The 20,322-nt window shown below is 41.5% G+C and overlaps 1 protein-coding gene across 1 annotated transcript; it reads left to right on the forward strand.

Moving 5' to 3' along the window:
• The first annotated feature begins 14,621 nt into the window (after positions 1 to 14,621).
• LOC104893792 (uncharacterized) lies at positions 14,622 to 16,012 on the forward strand. The gene is made up of 2 exons (XM_010679928.1): positions 14,622 to 15,185; positions 15,233 to 16,012. Exons 1-2 carry the CDS (start codon positions 14,622 to 14,624, stop codon positions 16,010 to 16,012), a joined length of 1,344 nt encoding a protein of 447 aa, XP_010678230.1.
• The last annotated feature ends 4,310 nt before the right edge of the window (positions 16,013 to 20,322 follow it).

The raw sequence follows: 20,322 nt of genomic DNA on the forward strand, positions 1-20,322 counted from the left end.
AAGAGATTTAACCTGGAAGCATTGCAGATCCAGGATCTGAATGCGGGAGTGGCTTTCGATGCCTTCATAAGGGGTCTAAGACCAGGAAGTTTTAAGTTCAAGTTGGTAAAGAAGAAGATATCCACCCTAAATGAGGCCCTTCAGGAGGCCGAGGCATTTATCCATGCTACGGAAGTTTGTGCAGAAGCAAAACATCCGAAGACAAAGAAAATTGAAGAAACCATTCAGCCGAAGAAGAACATCCCCAAGAAAGCTGAAACTTGGGCGGTGACTTCAATGACAACTTCATCCAAACGAAGCAAAAGAGCTGAGCCAACGGCATCAGCTAAGCCTATAGAGTTCAGTAAGAATCAATATTTCATTCTCATGGAGATCAAAGATCAATACGAACTAAAAGGCGCCAGCAGAAATGAAGACGCCCTACAGAAACAGAGATAAAAGCAAGTACTGCCATTTCCACAAAGATTGTGGTCACGAGACAAACGAATGTAAGCATCTGAAAGAGCTTTAGAAGACTTAGCTCGCAAGGGTAAGATGAATTCTTATCTACCTCAAGCAAGTGGAAAATTCCAGAAGAAGGATAATCGACAAGGCAGAAGAAAGGATGACGAAAGCACTGACGAAGATGTAGTGCTAGTGATATCCGGAGGATTTGCAGCAGGGGGTCCTACCAATTGCGGCCACAAATACTATTTATGGGAACTCAGTCAGGTAAAGCTTACCAATCAGGCAGAATCTGATCCTTTCCCTAAAATTATGGTTAGCGAACTGGATCGCGGGAAGATAAGAACACTCCATGACGACCCATTGGTGGTAGAGATGAAAATACCAAATCTCAGGGTAAGACATATCTTGATTGATACAAGAAGTTTATCGATATCATCAGTGCGGATTGTCTGGCAAGATTGAAGTTTGATGAGAATAATCTAGTTCCAATCAACCATCCCATCATTGGATTCGGAGGAGGAATCGTTCATCCAATGGGAACTGTTACCTTACCCGTCAGGGTAGGGGACAAGGAAGCCTCTAGGACGCTCTTTGTTAAGTTCTTGGTGGTACGAGATTTGACAGCTTATAATGTCATTCTCGGACGAACCACCTTGAACCACATCAAGGCTGTTATAGTAACCCATCTAATGCTAATGAAGTTTGAGTGCGATGGAGGGAAAATTGGATCCCTATATGGAGATGAGCAAGCAGCAAGGGAATGCTACCTCACCACTCTAAAACCTTCATCATGGAAAGGATAAAAGTCAGAGCGGCCAAAGGCCATGGAGGAAGAACCGGCCGAGAAATTGAAAGGCCAGATAAGTGAGTTGAAGAATGAAGTAGAAAAAGCTCAGATGAAATCCCCTCAAGAAAGCAGGTCGTCCATACTCTTGCCGAGCAAGAAAAGGAAATGCTTGGCCATCAAGGAAGAGAAGGCTTCGTCTGAAGAAGTATTTGTTGAGTTCCCTGTTTTGAGTTTTGAGTGATGACAAACCACATTGAACTATTATATTGCATGCACGTTTCTGTTTGCATGTGTAGGTGCCAAAGTACGAGTTCAATGGATAGAAAAATGAAGCTTGTGAAGCCAAGTCTTGAAGAATTGCATTAAGACCAAGATCATGTTCTAGCATTTAGGTCTTAGATGCAATGTAAGTGGTATAAAGGTGCTGATGCACTATAAATGTTTGAAACTAGAGAGATGAGTTAGTTGTGGATGACAAGAAACCTCAGTTACTTGTCATACACAACTACAAGTAAACTTGGTTGATTGAAACAGTCTGAGAACAAATCTGAACCAGTCCTCTAGGGTCTATTTCATGCATTCGTATTTTAGGAATGTTTTCTTTCCGCGTAAAATTGATTTTCAAAATATACGGATGCATGGTTTGTTGTGTGAGCAAGATTTCTTAAGTATGGTAAGTGTGTTATATGATATTATACTGATTTTATTTGATATCAAATAAAATCAGTGAGTATATTTTCCTTGGAATAATTTCCATATTTCCGAGAAAAATATACTCTCATAATATTATGTAACATTTACTTACCAAAGGCTTATTTAAGGGGTTCTGCTAGCACACAAACGTGGGGGATTTTGCACGCATATTTTCAGAATACTCTAAGCAAAAGCATTCTCTCTCTCAAGCTCTCAAACCTAGCACAAACCCTAATACCACATAGATCTTAAACTACTCTCATTCTAAGCGTGTAAGGCTGTTTGTTCTTGAGAGAAAACTTGTCGTAAGTGAGCAAATTGTGAGTTCAGTTTGCTGGGGAAGTTGATCGGGGATCAACTTCATTTGAACCATCATAGTTGGTGGTTGGGTCGAACTTCCATAGGTGGAAGTTAGGGAATCATCTTGTGCATAGGTGCATAAGTGATTGAGTGTAATTCTTTTGTTATTCTGAGTTGATTAATAAAAGAGTGAGTGAGTGGAGGACGTAGACTTATTAGAAGTCGAACCTCGCTAAATCCTTGTGTTGTTTATTCATTGCTTTTATTTCCGCTGCTAGAGAACTGTTCCTTTACTGTTCTTACAATTGATCGAAAAATCTACAACATTCGGACAAACACTCAATTCACCCCCCCTCTTGAGTGTCACTTGCACTTACAATTGGTATCAGAGCCTAACTTCTTAAAAGGGTAACACCTAGAGAAGGAAGACATAATGACTACTCAAGAAATGACCAGTGGACCCGGAGGATCAAGGTTGCCAAAGTTCAATGGAACCAACTATCCTTGGTGGAAAAATTGCATGAGAAATCTGATCATTGGCACAGACTATGAGTGTTGGATGATCATCAAGAATGGACCAAGGAAGGTGGCTAACAGTTCAGATGGAACAGAGAAGAAGGAGAGTGAGTACACTACTACAGTTCTGAAGACTTTCGAGAAGAATGCAAAGGCCATGTCACTACTTCAACAAGGTATTGCTGATAATGAGGTAAGCCGTATTTTAGCATGCTCTACTACTAAGGAAATATGGGAAACCCTAGAATTAGCCTATGAAGGCACTAGTGAAGTCAGGAGATCTAAAATTGATATGCTAATGTCTAAATATGTAACTTTTGATATGAACCGAGATGAAAATATAAGAGATATGTTTACTCGTTTCATGTCAATTATCAATGAACTTAAATCTCTTGGAAAGAACTTTACTAATGAAGATTTGGTGAGAAAGATCTTGAGAAGTTTGACAGGTAAATGGCTACCCAAGGTGACTGCTATTCAGGAGGCGAAGGATCTAACGACATTGTCCATAGAACAACTTATTGGGTCATTAATGACTCATGAGATGTTGGTGGATTCAAAGGAGGAAAGCACAACCAAAAGTCGTGGGTTAGCTTTGAAGGGTGAGGAGAATGATGAAGATCTCGATGAGATTGGACTCATGGATAAGAGGTTTGAGAGGAGTCTCAGAACGCAGTTCAAGGGGAAGTCTTGGAAGAACAAGGGCAACTCGAAGAAGACCAGCTCCAGCACTGGTTGCTTTAATTGTGGAGAAACTGGACACATGATCAAGGATTGTCCAGCATGGAAGAATGATAAAGGAGGACAGAGAGAGAAGAAAATGACTAAGAGGGCTATGCTAGCCGCCTGGGGTGATTCTGATTCAGGTGGTGAAAGCGAGGAAGATGAAGCCCTAATGTGTGTGACTGCTCTGATTGGAGACATAGACCAGAAGCAGACCAGTTTAGAAAAGAAAGGGCACATGTGTCTCATGGCAGGAAGCAGCTCTTCCGACGAAGACACAAGTACAGAATGGACGATTTGCGTCGGATGCGAGGTGCCCATTTGCGTCGGACATGGGTCCGACGGCACTGGTCTCGTCGCAAATGAGAAAGACATGATCTGCGTCGGACATGGACACGACGCAGATTAGAATCATTTGCGTCGCACATAGCCAGCATGCGACGCAAATGATGATATGTGAAAAATAATAAAAAAACAGTACCAAACCATGAATAATGCTTCAGTACTGCATTCGAGGAAAAAATCTGCCAATAATTTACACCAAACTTAATTTGCAGACAAACAATTGCAACATATGACATTCGAATTGATCTATAAAGGAATTAAAAAAGAGACAATAATGAAACTGCACTAACATACAAATTAATGAAATAATGAAATTATGAAACGAGAAAATCCGAACAAGTATCAAAAATTAAAAATTCAGATCTTAACATACAACAAAAACGAAATTAAAACCTGGAACCTACAAAAAAAACCCAGATCTAACAAAAGAATAAAATTGCACTAAATATATATATAAAAAAAAAAACACAAATCGCCAAAATCAGATCTCGTTCTCGTTCTTCTTAAAATCTCATTCTTCTTCAAATCTCATTCTTGTTTTCTGATGATATGTAGAAAATGTAAATAAATGATAGAAATAAGTTAAGCAAAATGTAGAGGATGAAGAGCAAAGATGTGGCAAGAAAAGAAATTCAAAAATACCTGAAAATCGAGAAATCTTAGCACAAAATCAGATCTCGTTCTCGTTGTTCTTCAAATCTCCTCTCTGTGTTCGTGCTCGTCGGAATTGAAGGAGAACTCGTCAGAATTGAAGAAAAACTCGTCGGAATTGAAGAAGAACTCTTCGAAATTGAAGAAGAACTTGTCAAACTTTGTATGCCAGAGATCCGAAAACACAAAATTAAGAAGAATTGAAGAAGAACTTGTCAAAATTTGTATGCCAGAGACCCGAAAACACGAAATTAAGAAGATTTATGCTTTCGTTATTGAGATTCGAAAGAGAGATGAAGGTTAAGAGAGAGAAAGGGTGAGGGTGAGGGTGAGAGAGAGATATATAGGGTGTGAGGGTGAGAGAGAAAGAGAGGGTGATGAGAAAGAGGCGCTGGGTTGTATATGAGTTTCTTCGCTGCAAATGAATTTTTTTAGGGTTTGAGGATATAAAACACGGGGCTTTGTGTTGGGCTTGTAATCTGCGTCGCACCATGGGCTTCATGCGACGCAGATTACTTTGTTATGTGCGTCGCACGATGGGCTTCATGCGACGCACATAGATGATTTGCATCGCACGTTATTTAGATACGACGCACATAGTTCGTCTTATGCGTCGATTCATTGTTGCATGCGATGCATATAGTATATTTGCATCATTTCCGTGTTTGTGCGACGCAAATGGGGCGACGCAAATTGACCTTTTTCTACTAGTGAGAACAGGTAACTATCTCTAATATGCAAGAACAAATGAGATATTGTGATAGAGATGAGTTACTAGGTTTTATTCATTATGTTATTGAACAAAATGTTAAAGGTAATGCTGCTTATAAAGCTAACAAAAAGAAGTTGAGAGAGGTAACTCGAAACTTAGACCTAAGTGAAAGCCGTTTTGCTGAACTTGAACTTATTTGTACAGAACTGAAAAAAAAATTTCAGAGCTTGAAATAAGTTTGGATCAGAAGAATATTGAGCTTGAGATGCTAAGACCTCAATCAAATTTTTCAAAAACTGATTTTTATCAAAACAATGATAGAGGATTTAGTAAACTCAAGGAGGCTGAAGTTGAAGGTATAAATTTCGAGTTACTCAAACAGAAAAGCTTTACTTTAGAACATTCTGATTTAATTTTGGCTCATAATTATCTGATTGATGATGTGGAAGAATTGTTCAATGAGTATGTGGATTTGAAAGCTTCTTTTGCTAGCACAAGTGGTCCTAGTGTTAATGTTGAAGACTTATGTTTGGAATATGAGGGTAAGATCTGTGATCTTCAATCCGAATTATACGAACTAAGAAAAGGTAAGAACATTGCGACCACTTCTGAACCAGATCCAGAACTGGTTTCAAAACTTAAGGATGAGCTTCATAAGGCAAAGTTGGATCTTGCCATTGCTGCAGAATTTAATGAAGCTCAACTTAAGAAACTTGAAACCAAGGAACAGGATTTGAGTGACTGCTTGAGACAGATGAACAGGTTGCTCGATGCTCAGAGTACTTTAAACATTCTGACCTCACAACCTGGTAATCCTCAGAGGTTTGGATTAGGGTATTCTGGAACCAGTTCCCAACAGCCACCAAAGTTGGGAAGAGATGAGACTTGGATTTCTGAATTCAAGAGAGGTAAGTACGTGTTTGCAAAGGACATGCACGTATGTACCTACTTGGTAAGAATGGTCATGTTATTAATACTTGTTGGACTAAGCAAAAACATGATAAAAGAAACCAGTCTCATGTTCACAATGCCTTATTAGAAGGGTCACACACACAATTGGTCTAACAATGGAAAACATGATAAAACAAAGAAGACCAATGTAAAACAAATCTGGGTTAGAAAGGACAGAGTCAAACCAGTTTCCAAGGACAAGGAACCCAAGAAAATCTGGGTTCCTAAAACTAAACCTTGATTTGTTGTGCAGGTTAGAGTGAGAGCAAAACCATACTGGTATTTGGACAGTGGTTGCTCAAGACACATGTCAGGAGATAAAAGTCAATTTCTCTCACTCGTAGCCTATGAAGGAGGAAGTGTCACCTTTGGAGACAATAGCAAAGGTTTGATTAAAGGTATAGGTAAAGTTGGTAAGACACTTTCTCAAGCTATTAATGATGTTTACTTGTAGAAGGTTTGAAACATAACCTCTTGAGCATTTCTCAACTATGTGACAAAGGAAACCATGTTGAATTTGAAACCAATCTTTGTCATATAGTCAACACTGAAACAAGGGAACTGGTCTGCAAGGGATTTCGACATAACAATGTTTACATAACATTTTTAAGTCAGATTCCAAAGACCAGTGCCACTTGTCTTAGTGTTATAAAGGATGATCATTGGCTGTGGCATAAGAGACTTGGACATGTAGTTTTTCTTTGTTCAATAAACTGAGATCTCAAGACTTGGTGACAGGTTTACCTAACATCAAGTTTGCTGCAGATCATATTTGTCATGAATGTGCTAAATGTAAACATGTCAAGTCCTCTTTTCAGCCAAAGAAGTTTGTAAGCACAACTAGACCTTTCGAACTTGTACACATGGACTTGTGTGGGCCCATGCGTGTGCAAAGTCGAAATGGTCATAGTTATGTGTTTGTGTTAGTTGATGATTATTCTCGTTTCACTTGGACAATCTTTTTGAAGTTTAAAAATGAAATTTTGAAGAATTTGAAATTCGGTAAAACAGTCCAAAACAAGATTAGTCATCAACTGGTCTCTATCCGGTCTGATCATGGTTCTGAATTTGACAATGTCAGCTTCGTAACCTACTGTAATGATCATGGTGTATCTCACAATTTTTCAGCTCCTAGAACTCCACAACAAAATGGAGTGGTTGAAAGGAAAAATCGCACTCTAGAAGAAATGGCAAGAACAATGCTTCTAGAGAGTGGTCTTCCTCGAAACTTCTGGGCTGAGGCTGTGAGTACTGCGTGTTATATTTTGAATAGGGTAATGTTGAGACCTTTACTGAAGAAAACACCTTATGAGCTCCTTAGGGGAAGAAAACCAAACATATGTACATTTACGTTTTTGGGTGCAAATGTTTTGTACACAACAATGGTAAATCAAGTTTGGACAAGTTTGATCCTAGGAGTGATGAGGCTGTTTTCGTTGGATACTCTTCACACAGCAAGGCATACAAAGTTTTCAATAAAAGAACCTTGTGTGTTGAAGAAAGTATCCATGTCTTGTTTGATGAGACTAACATGTTCAGCAAGCATGTGCAGGTTGAAGATGCTGTGAGTTCGAAATTGGTATGCTGAACTTTACAGGAGCTAAGGATGAGAAGGTGCTGAACCAGGCTCACCACACAACTCTCATAGAGAGGAAGAGTCTGGTCCAGCACAGAATCAGGTAGCTCAAGAGGTAAGGGAAGGAGATAGTGACTCAGATGCTCATCCACATGAAGATGATGCAATGAGCCACTATGGAAACTGGTTCACCTGCTCAAAACAACAATGAGACAGGGGGAACCAGTACAGGAACAGGTTCAACATTAGAAGGCACAAATGCAAACTTTGATATGAACAAATCTTTTAAGTACAAGTCCTCTCACCCCACTGATCTAATCATTAGTGACATTAACAAGGGGTGCAGACAAGGAACTCTACTTTGCAAAACTTTTGTGCATTCTATTCCTTCTTATCAAATGTTGAACCTACTGACTATAAGGTTGCTTTAACGGATCCAGATTGGGTTCTAGCCATGCAAGATGAACTCAATCAGTTTGAGAGAAATCAAGTATGGCATCTTGAACCCAGGACGGAGAACATGTCTGTTATTGGAACTAAATGGGTGTTCAGGAACAAATTGGACGATTCAGGAATTATAGTCAGAAACAAAGCTAGGCTAGTGGTTCAAGGGTTTAATCAACAGAAGGAATTGATTATGATGAAACCTTTGCTCCAGTAGCCAGGCTTGAAGCTATCAGGATATTAATTGCATTTGCTGCTCAAATGAATTTAAACTCTTTCAAATGGACGTTAAGACAGCCTTTCTTAATGGTATTTGAAAGAAGATGTTTATGTAAAGCAACCCCTGGTTTGAGGATAGTGATTTGCCAAATCATGTTTTTAAACTCGATAAAGCTCTCTTATGGTCTCAAACAAGCTCCTAGAGCTTGGTATGAGAGACTTTCCAGTTTTCTTTTAGAAAATGGTTATAAGAGAGGATCAGTTGACAAGACACTATTCTTGAAAGAAAGGGGAACTGATCTGTTAGTGGTCCAAATATATGTTGATGATATTTTGTTGGAGCTACTAATCCTGATTTGTGTAAGAGTTTGCAGATTTGATGAAGAGCGAATTTGAGATGAGTATGATGGGAGAGCTTGGATTCTTCCTTGGCTTCAAATCAAGCAAACCAAAGATGGAATCATGATCCATCAACAGAAATACCTCAAGGAGCTGCTGAAGAGGTATGGTCTGCAAGATAGCAAGTCCTATGAAACACCTATTCCAACTTCTACAAAATTGAGCCTTGATGAGAAGGGAAAGGATGTTGAGGGACGCTATACAGAGGTATGATTGGCTCATTGCTTTACTTAACAGCCAGTAGGCCAGATATAGTGTTTTCAGTAGGGTTGTGTGCGAGATTTCAAAGCAACCCTAAAGAATCTCACCTAAAGGCTGTTAAAAGGATTCTTAGATATCTCAATGGTACTGATGATTGTGTTTGTGGTATCCAAAGGGCAGCAGCATGAGCCTCATTGGATACACAGATGCTGACTTTGCTGGTTTTATTGTGGACAGGAAAAGTACTTCTGGAATGGCCCACTTCTTAGGTTCTTGTCTCATTTCAGGGGATCTAAGAAACAAAATTCTGTAGCATTATCCACAGCTGAGTCTGAGTACATTGCTGCTGCTTTGTGTGTGCTCAACTCTTGTGGATAAAGTCACAACTAAAGGATTTTGGGGTCTTTTCGGAAGTGTTCCATTTTATGTGATAACACAAGTGCAATCAATATTTCGAAAAATCCTGTCCAGCATTCTAAAACCAAGCATATTGAGATTAGGCATCATTTTCTAAGGGACAATGTTGAAAAAGGTAATGTTGAGTTGGAGTTTTGCAGGTCAGAAGATCAACTAGCTGACATATTTACAAAACCTTTGAGCAGAGAAGTGTTCATCAAGCTTCGTACCTTGTTGGGTATGATTAAGATTAGACAATGAGCTCTTAGGTCTTGACTTGTCCCTTTGGCTAGTCAAATGATGTCAATTTGTGTATATATTTCTTTTTCTTCTGTATATTTTTTCTTTGCTTTTTAGGGCTCACAAAGTTCTTATGCGATGCTGAACTGATCATCTTAGTACTTGGGTACTTAAGCATAAGTCTTAAAAAGGGTAAGTTGGCACAGACCAGTTGCAGACCACTTGGGAACCAGATTCTTGAGGCGGTTATTCTCTGAATATTTTTCAAATTTCAAATAAGGAAAATAAATGAAGTGACGGTTGTAATTAAGGAACTGCAGTTTGCGAAGAACGGATATATCCGTTGGTTTTTTTCTTGCCATCTTATATATATTCTTGCATGTGATCATACTTTCCTTATTTCTTTCTTATTCTCTTTGATCACATATTTTTCTGATCTTCTTTTCCTTTCTTTGCTTATATTCTCTCGATCAAACCCTAATTCCTTTTCTACTTCTTTCTTTCTCGAATTCTTGAAACACAAATTGCTCAAGTTTTCTTTTCTTGTTCTTAAGTGCTCAAAACAGAGTGAATTCAGTCTCATCATGTCAAAAAGGAGGAGTACTAGGTTGGTAGAAAAGGAGGTTGAAGAATCTCCCGAAATTGAAACTAAGAAAACAAAGGAAGTGGCTAAACCAGTGGAGAAATTAAAGAAGAAGGAAGGTGCTAATGTTGAGGGGGAAGTTACTAAGAAGGAGAGTGTTAAGGCTGTTGCTAGCAAGGGCACAAGGGTAAAGACGGTTGCTAGGAAGGGTGCTGAAACTTCCAAAGGCAAGGGGATTGAGCAGGAACCAGAACCAAACCAGTTCCCAGCTGACAAAAAGAGGAAGCTGCCTGCTATTGTTGCTGCAGAGGGTTCTAAACCCAAGAAAAGTAAGTCTATCACTCCCGAGCCTTTGTATGATTTAGGGATAAGTCTATTCTGGTTGGTTTTTCTGTTGCAAAGAGTTGGGTTGATCAGAAATTCTTGCATGAGGTTAAGGAAGCTTTAGAATTTCAAATGGTCTGTTTTGTTTGCAAAAGAACTTGATGTGTTTATGCTTTGGTTGAGGAATTTTATGAACACCTGCATACTAAGGACATGGGTCCTACTTTGCTTTTGTTAAGGGCACTCCCATTAATTTATCTGAGAAGATTTTGGCTGAAATTCTCAAAGTCCCAAACAAGGGACTTGATGTGTACTCAAGGGAGAACTGGCCCACAATTTATAGGTCAGAAGGGCATGACATATGCAGGTGGTGTTCTGAAAATGAAGAATGAAGCAAAGGGTGATGCAGCTGGTGCAGGGACCAGTACGGAATTAGTTCAGGCCACTCATGCTTTGGTAAAGCAGTTGAGCGAGCAGAATCAGATGATGCAGAACATCATGAACACTGTTACTGAGTTGTGTTCTGCACTTCAGGATTCCTATAAGAGGGTTGAGGTCGCCTTGACAGAGCTGGCATTCAGTCAAGAAAGGATTCTGAAGAAAAGGAAGAGTCATCCTATGCTGCTGGTAATGAAGATGATGATGAACTAGTTTCCGAGGAGAAAGAAGAAGAGGAGGAGGAAGAAAATGAAGAAGATGGTTTCAGAGAATCTTGAGGAGGAAGAAGATGATGGGACTGAAAACGACTCTGGAGCTGATTGATTTCTTCTCTTTTTTTCTTATTCTATTTTGCTGCTAACCCCTCTCTTTTCTTGAACTTTCTATCTGGTTCCCCCCCTTCCCAAATTACAAAAAATTTGATCTATATTTTGGTCTACTACTGGTCTGTAATAACTCTTATTTAGGACTCGTAGCTTTTGGTGCTTTGCAGGAACAATGGTAGCATCACATCCCTAGAATGCTTTGAGCTGCCTATTTAGCATGAACTTCATATAATTGTAGTTTAACTACTGGTTGTGTGTTGTTATTTGTTAATTTGTTTGTTTTCTTGATCTATTTTGATGATGCAAAAGGGGGAAGCAGGTGTGAAGTTCTGTGATCTTTTCCACCTAATCTTAGGGGGAAGCAGGTCTGGTGTTACAACCTGTGTGTGTTGCAGCAACTAGAGCAAGGCTGAGTGCCTTGCTAGAGGTGACAGATCAGAAGTGGTCTAGAAGTGAGTGTATTGAAAGCACTTTACTTCTTTTCACCCTAATGACTTAAAAATAAGTCTGAACAACTATAGATGTTCTTCTTGCGAATACATGTTTAAGTCTAAGAGCTCTGATCTAATTAGTATTTGCCTATGGTACTTAGAAATTCTTTCTTAAACTGATGTCAGTTAGTTGTGAACTGGTGTACTTGTAAATGATGCTTAATCTGCAGGAACAGTACGAGACCAGTGCCTTGAGTTTTTATCTTAAGAATTCAAATTTGTTTGAAAAAGTTCTCAAAACTAATGATATTATTTGCAGGGGGAACTTCAGGGTTTGTCATCATCAAAAAGGGGGAATTTGTTGAGTTCCCTGTTTTGAGTTTTGAGTGATGACAAACCACATTGAACTATTATATTGCATGCACGTTTCTGTTTGCATGTGTAGGTGCCAAAGTACGAGTTCAATGGATAGAAAGACGAAGCTTGTGAAGCAAGTCTTGAAGAATTGCATGAAGACCAAGATCATGTTGTAGCATTTAGGTCTTAGATGCAATGTAAGTGGTATAAAGGTGTTGATGCACTATAAAGGTTTGAAACTAGAGAGATGAGTTAGTTGTGGATGACAAGAAACCTCGGTTACTTGTCATACACAACTACAAGTAAACTTGGTTGATTGGAACAGTCTGGGAACAGATCTGAACCAGTCCTCTAGGGTTTATTTCATGCATTCGTATTTTAGGAAAGTTTTCTTTCCGCGAAAATTGATTTTCAAAATACACGGATGCATGGTTTGTTGTGTGAGCAAGATTTCTTAAGTATGGTAAGTGTGTTATATGATATTATACTGATTTTATTTGATATCAAATAAAATCAGTGAGTATATTTTCCTTGGAATAATTTCCATATTTCCGAGGAAAATATACTCTCATAATATTATGTAACATTTACTTACCAAAGGCTTATTTAAGGAGTTCTGCTAGCACACAAACGTGGGGGCTTTTGCACGCATATTTTCATAATACTCTAAGCAAAAGCATTCTCTCTCTCAAGCTCTCAAACCTAGCACAAACCCTAATACCACATAGATCTTAAATTACTCTCATTCTAAGCGTGTAAGGCTGTTTGTTCTTGAGAGAAAATTTGTTGTAAGTGAGCAAATTGTGAGTTCAGTTTGCTGGGGAAGTTGATCGGGGATCAACTTCATTTGAACCATCATAGTTGGTGGTTGGGTCGAACTTCCATAGGTGGAAGTTGGGGAATCATCTTGTGCATAGGTGCATAAGTGATTGAGTGTAATTCTTTTGTTATTCTGAGTTGATTAATAAAAGAGTGAGTGAGTGGAGGACGTGGACTTATTAGAAGTCGAACCTCGTTAAATCCTTGTGTTGTTTATTCATTGATTTTATTTCCGCTGCTAGAGAACTGTTCCTTTACTGTTCTTACAATTGATCGAAAAATCTACAACATTCGGACAAACACTCAATTCACCCCCCCCCTCTTGAGTGTCACTTGCACTTACAGTAATGGCCATCATGGGCATGGGACTAGAATGTCCAGAACCGGTGGAGAGACCGGTTGAGATTTTTTTGAACGAAGAACGTCCAGAAAGGACGCTAAAAATTGGATCAGTTCTAGGTCCTCAGACCAAGGATGAATTGATCGTGCTGTTGAAGGAGTTTGAGGATGTCTTTGCATATATAGTAGAAGAGATGCCAGGAATTGATCCCGAGGTTGCTGTTCATAAGCTAAACATAGATCGAGGACAAAAGCCAATCCGGTAGAAAAAGAGGCACTTGGGTCCGGCCAGAAATCAAGCAGTTGATCAGGAATTCCAGAAGCTGTTAAAATCAAAATTCATCCGGGAGACTTAGTATCCGAATTGGATTGCCAACGTGATCATGGTCCCCAAGCCAAACGGAACTTGGAGAATGTGTGTGGATTACACTGATCTAAACAAGGCATGTCCAAAGGACAGTTTTCCTCTGCCTAAAATAGATCGGCTAGTTGATTCCACGGCGGGGCATGCGCTACTCAGCTTTATGGACGCCTATTCAGGTTTTCACCAGATCCCTATGTGGTCAGAGGACCAAGATAAGACCTTATTTATTACTGAGAAAGGCCTCTATGGCTGGCTAAGGATGCCTTTCGGCCTCCGAAATGCGCTAGCTACCTTTCAGTGGCTTATAAACACAGTTTTTTAGCCGCAGTTGGGAAGGAATATGGAGGCTTACATTGATGACATGATCGTCAAAAGCCGTAAAGAGGTGGATCATATGGAGGATCTATGAGAAACATTCTTAACTCTCAGAAAATACAAGTTAAAACTCAACCCACAGAAGTGTGTATTTGGAGTGGTGGCTGGAAAGTTTTTGGGATTCTTGGTCGACCAGCGTGGAATTGAGGCGAATCGTGACAAGATTCAGGCGATCTTGGACAGACTTCTCTGTCCAAGATTAAGGAAGTCCAACGTTTGACAGGGTGTCTGGCTGCCCTTGGACGTTTTCTTTCTAAACCAGGAGATAAGTATCATCATTTCTTCGCAACAATAAATAAGAATGCGAAATTTTAGTGGACGGAGGAGGCAGAGAAGGCTCTTAAGCAGGTAAAAGAGTGCCTTCGGCAATTACCCAGATTAATCAGCCCGACCGAAGGAGAGAAACTCTATGTAGACCTGGTCGTATCACCGCACGCGGTTAGTGCTGTTCTCCTAGCTGAAAGGGACTCGGTATAAATACCAGTCTATTTTGTTAGCCATGTGCTAAAAGATGCTGAGGGCAGGTATTCAATGGTAGAGAAGTTCGGCCTGACACTGCTTATGGCCAGCCGAAAGTTGAGACCATATTTTCTTGCTCATAGTATCCTTGTCTATACTGACCAGCCTCTAAGGCAAGTCCTGCATAAGATGAATGCCTCTAGACGATGCTAAAGTGGGTTGTGGAGCTCAATATGTTTGACTTAGCATTTGAGCCCGGAGAGGCGATCAAGGGGCAAGCCCTAGCAAATTTCATTGTGGAGCTGACTCGGCCTGCAATAGAATTCGTCCAAGACCCAGCAGAAGGAAAGCAGCATTGGACCCTTATGGTGGATGGGTCGTCCACTGCCAATGGTTCTGGAGATGGGATCATCTTTCAGTCACCAAAAGGGGACAAATTTGAATATGCAATCATATTTCAATTCCAGGCTTCAAACAATGAAGCAGAGTATGAAGTTCTTTTAGACGGCATCAAAATGTGCAAAGTGGTCGGAGCCCTGGAAAATGAAGCAAAGACGGACTCTCTACTGGTGGCTAGTCAAGTCAATGGAGACTTTGAATGCCAGGAGGGATCTATGAGTAACTACATGAAGCTGATTCAGGAGGAAATAAAAACATTGAAACGATTTGTGCTCGACCAAGTTCTAAGGTCGGAGAATCATCAAGCCGATGCTCTCTCAAAATTAGCAAGTTCGGCCGAAGGGGATATGCCGAGAACTATGTTTTGGGAGGTAAAGCCGGCAAAGAGCATTGATCAAAAGGAAGTTTTGTTCCTCAGCCGAGGAAATGTTTGGATGAGCCCCATCACAGAGTACAAGAAATAGGACGCCTGCCCACTGATCCCTTGGAAGCCAAGTATGTAAAGGCAAGGGACAAATGGTTTGAGCTTTGGGATGGAACTCTCTACAAAAGGGCCTTTAACCGGCCACTCCTCAAATGCATTTCTAGAGAAGATGCCCTAGATGTCCTAAAAGAGCTGCATGAAGGGGCTTGTGCTTCTCACATTTGGGGAAGAGCATTAGGAGAAAAGGCTTTAAGGATAGGGTATTACTGGCCCACCTTAAAGGAGGACGCTCTGCTCTATGCAAGGAAATGTGATAGTTGTCAAAGGCATGGTAATGTTTATCAGAAGCCGTCCAACTATTTGACTCCAGTTCTTTTCCCCCTTCCCTTCGCCAAATGGGGAATGGATATCCTTGGGCCATTTCATGTAGCAGCCGGCCAGAAAAAATTTGTGACAGTAGCAGTAGACTACTTCACAAAATGGGTGGAAGCTGAAGCAATGAGAGAAATCACCACCAATGATGTGAAGGGGTTCGTCTGGAAGAACCTCATTACAAGGTTTGGGATGCCTCAGTCTATTGTTTTTGACAATGAACCACAGTTTGAAGCGCCCAAGCTTCGAGAATGGCTGGCCGATCAGGGCATTAAAGCCCACTTTGCTGCTGTTGCCCATCCCCAGGCAAATGGACAAGTTGAAGCCTTCAATAAAATTTTATCAGCAGGAATTAAAAAGAAGCTAGACAATGCTAAAAGATTGTGGGTAGAAGAGTTATAGTTGGTTCTTTGGTCAATCAGAACAACAGCCAAGAACTCAACTGGGGAAAATCCATTTATGCTCGTCTATGGCTCAGAGGCCGCCCTCCCTATTGAAATTGAAGAGCCTACTCTGCGAGTCGTGCTTTATTCAGAAGATGCCAATTGGGCTGCTCTCCGGACGGCCTTGGATCAGGTTCCTGAAGTAAGGGGCAATGCTCTGTTGAGGATGCAACTTTATAAATTAAGAATGGCTCGAGAATTTAACAAACGGGTGGCTAGGCGGCCACTGAAGAAGTGAGACCTCGTCTTGAGAAAAATGGAAGCAGTTGGCCGGGCCAAAGAAATGGGTAAGCTCACTCCAAACTTGGAAGGACCTTACAAGATAGTCCAAGAAGTTCAGAGTGGCACCTTTCTTGTGGAGCATATGGACGGTCGTTCTGTTCCCAGGACGTGGAACTCAGACACTTTGAAGAAATATTTTATATAGCTGAAGAAGTGTAATCTTTTGCTAACTTAAGTGCCATAAGCACATTAATGAAAAAGTAGAGATGTATACATGTATCTTGGCTCCCAGCCAAGCAATATTCATATAATACAAATCTACTTCCCTTTTATGACTGTCTCTTTGTTTGATATGTATGCCTTATTTATTTGTTCAAAGGTACATACCATCGGCCAAGCCGACATTCAAAGCAGAACGGTAAATAAAAACACCTTCTATTAGGAGATCGGCCAACATGTCAAAATCCTATAAGGATAGTACATGACGAGGCCATCAATTGGTTAACTTAAAGAGTTAACATCTCCTAAACGAAGGCGGCTGGAATTAGGACGCTTTAGTAAAAGTGTCATACTTTCCGTCCAAAGACCATTTACGGAGATAACAACCTTAGTAAAGGAAAAAGTTATTTCAAATTTTAACAAGGATGGACGAATTGCCACAGCCTTCATAAAGCATTAAATCCTATCTTGCATAAGTATATCATGGTCATTCTCCTTCTTGGATCAAAGAAAGGTTGTTGAAACCTCTTCGTCTAAGAAGGGGGGCATATGGGCTAAATATACTACTGCAGATAACAAAGTCCTTGTACAATATACTTAGCATCATTATTCAAAATAATTGGATTAAATTATAAACGTCATATGTATAGAATTCTGAGGCAAAAATGTGAGAAAAAAGAAACTCTTTTATCGATGATCAAAAGAGGAAATTACAACCTAGTCTAAAAATACAAAAAAGTAAAAAAGCTACAAAGTACAAAAGGCCTGCGGCCAAGACTAAGGAAATGGAAAACTAAGCCTCGGGAGGATCGTTGTTATCATAGTCCTGGGTTTCAGGGTCGGCCTCTTCCTCTCCTTCTTCGTCGTCCGAAGACTCTTGAAAGGTCGAAAGTTCCTTCCCGTCCACGCTGGCCTTGTGAAGACTTTCTTGAAAGTCTAGCCGACGGACGAATCTTGGGACATCATCCTCCTCAACCAGCATTTCAAAGGCCTTCAAAGCCCAGGATTTTGAAGTGTCGATCACCTCGCCCAGGGCTTCCTTGGCCGCCTCGAAAGCTGACTTAGCCTCCTCTACTAGTGCGTGGTTTTTGCCTCGAAGATAAGGGTTTTCTCTTCGAAGCTTCGCAGCCGCCAGCAAGGCTGAGTTTCTTTCGTCTTTAAGGGCTAGTTCCAAGGTAGCCCTCTCGTCCGGAAGCTCCGTCTGCCAGAGTAGATACCTTTGGTTCTCGGCCTCTATTTCAGCCGAGCGCTTTTCCCAGGCCTCCCTGGACTGGCGGTGCAGCACTTCCTGCTCGACCATGGAAAACTGACCTAGGTCCGCCGCCTTGGTAACCTCCCGGACGAGCTGCTTATTTTCCTTTCTGAGTAGTCTTGCCCAGTCCTCGGTAATCATGCTGCGAGCAAAGAGCTGAAGTAGGAAAGATGAAGACATGGTAGAACGGCCGTAAAAGTAAACATATATACAGGTAAAGAAAAAAGGCGGCAAAGAAACAGAAAATACACCTCAGCAGCCAGTTGAGACATGTAGCCTACATGTCCTGATGAAGCCCCTCTCAAGCCCTTGATATAAGGCTAAAGGAAGCATTTGAATAGCTCCTGCTTGAGCTTCTCACGATCGGCCGAATTCATCCTCGCAAAAGCGGCCGAGGATTTGTCGTCCGAAAGAGTGGGAGAACCGTCAGGAGCTACTTCAGTTGCCCCTTTTCCTGTATTTGAAAGAGGAGACTCGTCAATATTTCAGACGGGTATAACTACGGCCTGTCTGTTGGACGGACTCATCGGGCACCCGCCAACACGCAAAGTCCTAACAACGTTAGAATAGTAAGACTCACCAGAAGATCGGGAAGCCGTCCTATAAGCTTCCGACATTTGGGATACCAGTTTGGCAATGGCCTAGAGAAGGCCGACCCGTCTAAAGTCACGTCCGGCTGGGTAGATTGATTCCCTATCCCACGTCCGATTGCTCAGAAGTAATGGGGATAGTAGGATCGACTGGGCCGGTGTAGGTAACTAAGGCCCTTTCCTCAGTAGTAGGAGGGTCATCCTCGGCCGAAATGGAAATCACGACCTTGGGCACAGGCCGTGAGGGTTTCTTCTTTTTGGCAGTGAAGCCCTTCGATTTTTTGGGGGGAGGCGCATCCCCGGTCCCGGTCGACCTCTTCTTTGTAGCCGCCTTCTCGGCCAACGCCTTAGACGTTGGGGTATTTTTCTGAAAAAGAAACAAGTAAAAATATCAACAGCAAGAAAAAAAAAGGTAAATCGGCCATGAATGGTACAACTTTAGTATAGGCGGAGCTCTGTTAAATAAGGAGCCCGTCCAACAGAGGCTAAAAAACAAGATAAAAGGATATCCTCTGCGGAAGGAAGCCGGCCAATAAATATTGGACGACTTCCCTCCTAGAAGGGTACAGAGTCTTGGCCGAGTTCCCCTTTGGGGCAAGACCCGTCTAGACAATAGCACTCGTCCAAGAGTTCAGCATGTTCACTATTGGACGTGTCTCGCAGGTTAAAGGAAGCCGACCAAGTTACCCCAGGACGATTTGCTTCTTAAAGAAAGGGTTCGTCCAAAAAAAAATCAATCAAAATATTGCTAAGTGTTTACCAAGGTATCCGTCCTCTTTTCGGAGCCGGATTTACTGTACTCCTTCCAGAGGTTGTCGGTAAACTTGGACATGCTTATATCACCCGTCCAAGACTTCTTGAGCGCTGCTCTGGCCGAATCTATATGAGAAGAAAAAACATGATTAGATTGATGATTGTCATTGGACGGAAGTATTACTTAGAAAAAAATAGCAAGTTATACCTCTATCCTCGGCCCGCCGCAAGCCGGTGGCAACCAAGAAGTTATCACTGTAAAACATCTCCTTGAAGGGGATCCAATTTGACGGACCCTTAAAGGAGGAATTATTGATGGAATACTCCGATACTCTGAAGTATTCCATCATTTCTTCGACTGAAATGCTCTCCAGCTCTAAGTAGGACGTTGTTCGTCCAGTGTTGGCGGTACCACGGCTAAAGTACTGGTATCGTCTTGCCACAGCTTCATTAGGCACCTGGACGAACAGAAATTCGACCTTACAGGCATGCATCTTGGACGTTTTGTCCCAAGACGTCAGGTAGCCCTGACAATTGCACATGCTGAACCAGGCTCCGTCCACCATTCTTGGAACCTTGGAAACATAATGGATTTGGGAGAAGGCGGCCAGCGAGGGATCGACACCTTTTATCTCATATACGGCTAAAAAGGTTAGGATGTTTTGCCAAGAGTTGGGGGCCAGTTGGTTATGGCCAATACTGTAGTATTGAAGAAGGCGGCTGATGAAGGGATGCAAGGGAAATCGCAACCCGGCATCCAAAGCTAGCCGATAAACGACAAAATGGCCGGAAGGAGCACTAAGCATTGGCATAGCCGAGGAAAAGTGTTTGAGGTCGGGACCTACTCGTCCTAGCCAACTGTTGTCGGCTAGAATGAATCTAGGGTCAGATAAGGGGCCCAGCCGGCGCCTTATTTCAGAAGAAGTAGTGGACGACTCCTCTGAGTCGCTAGATGGACTAGAGGAGACCTCCACCTCGTGGGCCTCGTCCGTAGCCATATCATGTCCGGACGGCTGATGAGTTCTGGAGACTCTCTGGGAATGCTTTCCTCCTGGACGCTTCCAGGAGAAGTATTTAGATTTGATGGCCGGGCGCTTTGCACTTCGCGCTCCCCGTCAGTAGGAATTCATCCGGTTGATGCCTCCATCTCTAAGCTAGAGGCCGGAAGGTTTACCCCTCGTCTAATGCGAGTTGTTTGCTTGACGCGCGCCAGATTACCCTGCACAGGTAAAG

This window comes from Beta vulgaris, chromosome 5 (assembly GCF_026745355.1).
Source record: "Beta vulgaris subsp. vulgaris cultivar EL10 chromosome 5, EL10.2, whole genome shotgun sequence".
NCBI classification, from domain to species: domain Eukaryota; kingdom Viridiplantae; phylum Streptophyta; class Magnoliopsida; order Caryophyllales; family Amaranthaceae; genus Beta; species Beta vulgaris.